The sequence below is a fragment of the Benincasa hispida genome, chromosome 11, assembly GCF_027475165.1.
Source record: "Benincasa hispida cultivar pf3 chromosome 11, pf3_genome.v1.1, whole genome shotgun sequence".
NCBI classification, from domain to species: domain Eukaryota; kingdom Viridiplantae; phylum Streptophyta; class Magnoliopsida; order Cucurbitales; family Cucurbitaceae; genus Benincasa; species Benincasa hispida.
In genome coordinates this window covers 78,120,884-78,128,136 of record NC_143488.1, presented here as the reverse complement: position 1 = coordinate 78,128,136, position 7,253 = coordinate 78,120,884, and the positions used below count along the sequence as shown (strand labels likewise).

Sequence of the window (7,253 nt, the reverse complement as noted above, 5' to 3'; positions counted from 1 at the left end):
GTCATAAACTATTGACCAATGTTAAATTGTCCATTTGCTATCATGGATTTTCATCCATTGTTGAACCCTGCCACGTTCCAAAAAAGTCATAAGATAAAACAATTTAACATTGGACAAAAATTTGTATTTTTGTAAAAATTGGGATGTGCCTTAATATCGTATATGGAGTCCTATCAATTAACGATAAATGTGGGCTCACAATTGTAAAGGAAAATTGTACAAAATGACCCAATTTTTTTTTCTATGACTGACCTCTTTCTAAAAACTTGTTTGTTATTGACCCTTTTGACATGTGAAATACCATTTTTACCCTCAATATTAAATGATATCTTCCTTATATTATCTAGTCTCTTTTGCTCTTCCATTCCAACAACAAAAAAAAACAAAAATTCAAAGTCATCTAAAACTAAAGATCCTTTAACATTTTGTTTACTTTATAAGCATGGTTGGAAAGAACACGAAGATTTATATGAAAATGAGTGCCATATAGTTAAAACAGAGTTTTATCGACAAAGATATGACAAAAACAAAATTATCGTTTGGACAAAAAAGTGTGCGGATGCTTACATCAGCATATGTGATCGCTTAGTTTTCGTTATGTAGTTTTGTTTTGGTCATATTTTTGTCGATACAACTTTGATTTTACTAAATGACCAGTCATTTTTATACATTTTTTCATGTTCTTTCCAACCATGCATGTAAATTAAATAATAACTTAAATAATTTTTGACTTTATTGGTCCAAAAGTATTTTTTTTTTCTAAATTTAAATATTATAATGCCATTTATTTTCATTATTTTGCTCAATATACAAGTATAATTAGAAAGAACACGAAAAATCATATGAAAACGAGTGGTCATCTAGCAAGAACGGAGTTATATCGATGAAGATATGATCAAAACAAAATTGCAAAATGAAAATTGAACGATTGCGTATGTTGATGTAAGCAATCGCCTATGCTGATGTCAACGATCACATATTTTTTCTACACAAATGATAATTTTGTGACCACTCAATCTATATGGTTTTTCGCATTTTTTTCAACTATGCTTATAAAGTAAGCAAAATGTTAAAGCATCTTTAGTTTTAAATAATTTTAAATTTTCATTTTGTTATTATTGAAAGGGAAGAGTAAAAGAGACATGGATAATATAAGGAAGAGAGCATTTAATATTGACAATAAAACTGGTATTTCACATACGGATGAATAATAAACAAGTTTTTAGAAAAAGACCCGTTGTTTTTGCTTTTTGGACCCTTATATACAATTTTCCAACTGCAAATGCCGAGGAACTTCGGTTGGACGTTTGTGACGGAGGGCAAATGTTAGTTGATTTTTTTTCAAAAAAAAGAGTGATTTGATATTAACCCAACAAAATTTGATAAAACTCAAAAAAAAAAAAAAAAACAAAAAACAAAAAAACAAAAAAACCTCAAAGAAAATAGAGAAGAAAAAAAAGTTTCCATTTTCTGTCAACCTGTGAGGCAACGACGGCGTGAAGGCTTCAGAATGGCTCTTTCGCCGGACTGTCGCCGGATGTAGTCCAAAAAGCATTGTTGAATCCGGACCACCACCTCTTGTATGGATTCCTGTCAAATTTCTTCCAATCCGAACTCCGGTCGGGGCTTAGCAAGCCTTTAGGGTTCGTCGGAGTTCCGATCCTATCCGAGCTCACTCTGATCGATACTCTTTGTGGAATAAAGAAACTGGCGTTTATTCTTGTCTCCGCCCCTTTCGCTTTTAACACGAGGATGCCCGTGTTCTGTAAATTCTGAAGTATGTTTCACTTTAATCTGTCGCAGATGCATTTTCAGTGTGTGGCTGTTAATGGAGTATTGTTTCGAGCTCGTACCTGGCTTTCAATTTACTCTGTGCTTTCTCTTTTCATTAGCAGGAGATTAAGATGACTCAACCATCAGTGATACTTGCAACTGCTAGCTATGATCATACTATTAGGTTTTGGGAGGCCAAAAGTGGTCGCTGTTACCGGACTATACAATACCCTGATTCTGTTAGTTCATAAATCCTTTCTGACTGGTTTTTCTCTGTGTTTCATTGTTATTCTCCATTATGTTTTTCTTTTCTTCTGTTAGAACTTTTGAAAGAATCTTTGATCACATTTCAAATTTGATAAATAGGAAAGTTAACTAATTGCCATAAATTGTGTCCCTTATCCCTTGGTAGTTTGGTTGAACAGGGTGGTAGACTATCTCAGGGCTTTTCTTAACCTAAGATCCCGGATGTTTTGGTTTGGTTAGCCTGTCCTAGTCTCACACTTGTCGAATACTTGGACACTCCAATACTTGTGGGACACGTATTGAACACTTGTTAGTGCAACAAATATGGCATGTCGCCGTATCCATGTCGTGTTGCGTCCTAGATTTTTAAAGTATGGCATGTCACCGAGTCCTCGTATCGAAATATATGCTTCTTAGTTTTAACTAACTAGAAGTTAGCCTTAGCCCTTGGTTTCTTCTCTCAACAGTTAATGATGAACGTTTTTTTACTCCCTCATTTGCCTAATTACCATGAATAATGTGCACAGCAAGTTAATAGACTGGAGATAACCCCAGACAAAAGATATTTGGCTGCTGCTGGTAATCCTCATATACGGTTGTTTGATATCAATTCAAACAGCCCTCAACCAGTATGTAACCTGCTCATTTCTTTAACACCTTACTGTTATTTAATTTTTCTTCCAGAATCTCTTTAGATGGAAGCTGAGAGAAAATAAATCTTCCCTTCATTTTCTAATGCGTTTGTTCTTTCTATTTTTATCCCCAAACTACATGGCAGATAATGAGTTATGATTCACATACAAATAATGTAATGTCAGTGGGGTTTCAATGTGATGGGAACTGGATGTATTCAGGTTCCGAGGATGGCACGGTAAAAATATGGGATTTGAGGTAAAGAAAGCTTTCGAATTAACGTGTCCATCGTCATTATTTGATTATGTACACATGTTTGATCTTGTATAGACTTATACTCTAGGTTATCTGGACTTATTTTGAGAAATGCAGGGCTCCTGGTTGTCAGAGGGAGTATGAAAGTCGTGCTGCAGTTAACACTGTTGTTCTACATCCTAATCAGGTCAGTTATCATTACCCCTTTTAGCCGTTCGATGTGATTTTACTTCAAATCCTATTAGCCCTGCTTAAGTAATGGAAATTTGTTTCTCGTCACAATAATAATAATAATACTGGGCAAGATGATTCACAAGAGCCTCTCTGAATGCAATTTATTTGTTTACTTTTTGGGCATGCGAAGGAATATTAATTTTGCAATTTTCATTTAACCAATTCTGTCTTGCTTTCCTCCGAGAGATTCATCCTAGGAAAAACTAATGGCCTTATCATTTTTCTTTCGCATTGTTGACCAAAATTCTCTCATTTGCAGACTGAACTGATATCTGGAGATCAAAATGGTAATATCCGTGTGTGGGATTTGACTGCAAATTCATGCAGCTGCGAATTGGTACGTCTTTGTGCATTTCATTTGTGTAATCATAATTGAGTGTGCCTTATTCATCTTTATGATGTCAGGCTAACACGCTTTACGAGAGGGAAAATTAGTCAAATGAATATAACATCTTTAGGTGAAAAATATTAGTAACTAGTCTCAACATTATTGCTAAAAGCTTGAGATGAAAATGAAATACCCTCAGGAGGATAATGATATGGAAATGCAAGGACTTCGATAAAATTTGTGGGAAGTAAGCGCACTTCATCACTCTTTACAAGAAGCCGGGCAAAGAAGGAAGTTGTTGATAACATGGCATTGGGGTTTTGGACAGTTCTTTAAGTGTTTGTAGTGGAGATGCTTCTAATTTTGAACTTGTAGAAAATAAGGGAGTTTTTGAGCCCGATACCTCTAATATTTATGGGGAGTTAACTACCATGTTTCTTAATGATGAGGATGCCTGTTGGGCTTGCAGTCTTTTGGTCCTACTGGCTTAGAGGTCCCGAGTTCCGAACCTTTTGAGTGAGCTTAATACCAAACACCCTTGATGTCTCCCAGATCTAGGCCTTGAGGCAGGTGTGTGCGCCCTTGGGTATAAGGTTTAGGATGGAAGTTCTTTCTGTGGATGAGGAAAAATCATCATCAAAAGGATTGGATAAGGAAACTAAACTTGTGAAGGAATCAGTTTGGGTACTTAGAGAAGGTCCAGGTCAATTCTTCATTCCTCTCAAGAGTTCAAACTCGAGTGATCGGAAAAATAAAAAGAAAAAGAAGTGGAAGGGACAAGCTGTCCTTAAGATAGTTAAATGATGGAGGAATAAGAAACTTCTTTAGGGGGTCTGAAATTTAGAGATAAAAGAGGTTCAAAAAATCAAAGATTTCAGAAAGGTAGTTCTGTTGTAATACTTTTTCTAGGATGCCACTATGAGGTGTTTCAAGGTGACTTGGCCCCTCTTTGGAAGATTTTTATGTCTAATAGGTCTGAATTTCTTTAGGTGTTAAATAGATCCAGGAAATATTAGAGAAAAAAGCTAAAGTCCAAATATCTATTAAACACTAAATTGAAAGTTTAAAGTTTACTGGACAATATTCAGGGAATTATATACAAATTTGAAAGTTAAGAATCTATTAGATCCTACCTTAGGTTCAAGGACCTGAACTTTTAATTTAACCTATTTGTAATCTCCTAAATGAGAGCTCTGTACTTTATTTACTGCCAAAAAAATAACGAAAGTTGCGTAATGACATGGATTATCATGGATAAATCTCAATAATCTAGTGTGATCCCAGGTGCCAGAAGTGGATACAGCTGTAAGATCTTTGACGGTTATGTGGGATGGGAGCTTGGTAGTTGCAGCAAATAATCATGGCACATGTTATGTCTGGCGCTTGTTACGTGGCACTCAGGTCCTACTTAAATGCCAAGTATTAATTACTGTTCTGCTGTACAATTTAAATAGTGTAACTCCTTTTTCTCTTTCAGACGATGACAAACTTTGAGCCACTTCATAAACTTCAAGCACACAAGGGATACATTCTCAAGTGTCTTCTTTCACCTGAATTCTGTGAACCCCACCGGTCTCTTATTCCTCAGAACTCGATACATTCTCTTTTCGATTATTTTTTCTTGTTGGACAATATATGTTTGAATAATTGATTTTTGTAACTTGGATACTTCTGCAAATTATAACATTCACATGGCTTCACATCTTTTAGATACCTTGCCACTGCATCTTCTGACAGCACTGTCAAAATCTGGAACGTGGATGGTTTCACGTTAGAAAAGACACTTATAGGTATCTACCTCTCATTTATAGTGTTATTTCTGTAAAAGACATGGTCATTTCTATTCAATTATTATTATACTGAATCTTTTTGGCAGTTACTGAGAAGTAAGTATAGTGCTTGATTTTGCAATTCCATGTGCTTTTCAGGACACCAACGGTGGGTGTGGGACTGCGTCTTCTCAGTAGATGGTGCATATCTTATAACAGGTGACTGGGTTATTGACAAATCTGAGGGCCTCAGTAGGCCATATTTTCTCACTAAATTTCTTTGGAAGCATTGATCTCTGTTGACCATTATGCAGGGAGTAAGCTATATATCTAGATATGACAGATCCAACCCAAAGTAGCTGTTTTTCTTAGATAGTAATATCCTACAGATTTTTTAACCTTAAATGTCATAAGATCAGGAGGGTTGTGCTATTAATGCGCAAAAAAAGAAAAAGGTGTGGATATTCATAGTTATGAAGAAAATAACTTTCTATAAGTATCACAATTGGAATGGACAAACTTCTGTTATTTGTTTTAGTTGATTATTTCTATTTTGGCATTCTCCAAAAATATTGATGTATCCGTTAAGCCTTTCCTGTATGTTTGTGAAAATAACTTGAGATGCTTGTGAATGCCAGCTTCTTCCGATACTACCGCAAGACTCTGGTCCATGTCAACTGGCAAAGAGATGAAGGTTTATCAAGGTCATCACAAAGCAACTATTTGTTGTGCCCTCCACGATGGAGCGGAGCCATCGTCGTGTTGAAACTGGAGTAGTATTCATAGTTGTGCGGTATGCAGCCACTTTCTTTTCCGTCATTTGTAAATCATAAAGATATTTGGTTGAGGCAAGGAAGTAATATATATTTATAAATCAAGCAATACATTCTTAGGCAGTGAAGCTAAATAATTTGTCAATTTTCTCCAACTGTATCTGATTATGAGCATTGATCAGAATCATCCTGCCTAATCATGTTATTGTGCTTCAAAGTGAGTGGAATTCAGTTTTTGTTTATTTGGATTTTGGGGTAGAGCTTCAGTTAAACATGGTTAAAAAACATGGAAACAAAAGTCTGGTGCGTTCGTATACTGTTCTGACATGTAACATGATATAGTATCAGATGGGATGAGAATGAAACTTGAATAATAAATGCAGGAATCAGGTGAATATGGATGCCAGTTTTAGGGGCAGGTCACCTGATTCGATAAAATTGGAGCGATACAGAAGAATAGCTTGATCCTGTAGAAGCATTTATGGATGATGAGATACCTTACCATTAATGATTTAATTGTTGATGGATGTCGTATTTCCTACCAACAATGTTTCAGAGTAAATAAGGCAAAAAGACAAAAGCCAAGAAACTAGACCTTTTCAATTTCCTGTCAAACTATAAATCAAACAACATAAATGAAAGGCTCTGAACAATGGGTTAGTTTCGTATTATGTTATTGAACTTTGAAAATTTTTATTTTATTTTATTTTTAATAACTTTAAAAGACCTGCCGTTGAATTCATAGATGTAAAAATTTGTGTAGCTTGTGTTGTTTAAATTTAACAAATTTAAACACACATGGGAAATAAATTTGGGAGTTAAGAAAAAAAAAGTTTGTCAAAAGAACAGAAAGTTAGGAGAATGAAGTTGAAAGAAAAATGACATAAAGTATAGTCCACAAATATGCCAGTTTATGTGTGTGTGTATATATATATTCATATATGTACTTAGATATGTTTACATAAGTAAATAAGAATCTTTTTATGTAAGATTTATTTTAAAACAAACTTCAAACCCAAGGGTTAAAAGGAACCCTTTAATAGTTAATGTAGTAACGACTGTTGGTTGAAAAAAAAAAAAAATTATAGGATATTAAATTATTCATCTCAACTTAAAATTTGTTCTCAATTATTTTAGGAAAAACTATCATTTTGGTCTTCAAGTTTTTGAGAATGTGTGGATTTAGTCATTCATATTTTAAATTAGTCATTTTAGTCCCCAAGTTTTTAAAAATAGGTTTAA

The 7,253-nt window shown here is 34.6% G+C and overlaps 1 protein-coding gene across 2 annotated transcripts; it reads left to right on the top strand.

Moving 5' to 3' along the window:
* The first annotated feature begins 1,287 nt into the window (after positions 1-1,287).
* On the top strand, positions 1,288-6,253 carry LOC120092149 (target of rapamycin complex subunit LST8-1). Of its 2 annotated transcripts, none has more exons than XM_039050364.2 (11): positions 1,288-1,777; positions 1,896-2,012; positions 2,547-2,648; positions 2,798-2,910; positions 3,025-3,094; positions 3,401-3,478; positions 4,754-4,870; positions 4,947-5,041; positions 5,180-5,259; positions 5,398-5,457; positions 5,877-6,253. In XM_039050364.2, exons 2-11 carry the CDS (start codon positions 1,905-1,907, stop codon positions 6,002-6,004), a joined length of 951 nt encoding a protein of 316 aa, XP_038906292.1. In that variant the 5' UTR covers positions 1,288-1,777; positions 1,896-1,904; the 3' UTR covers positions 6,005-6,253. The 2 variants fall into 2 exon arrangements, with proteins under 2 accessions (XP_038906292.1, XP_038906293.1); XM_039050365.2 differs by having other exon boundaries at positions 1,893-2,012.
* The last annotated feature ends 1,000 nt before the right edge of the window (positions 6,254-7,253 follow it).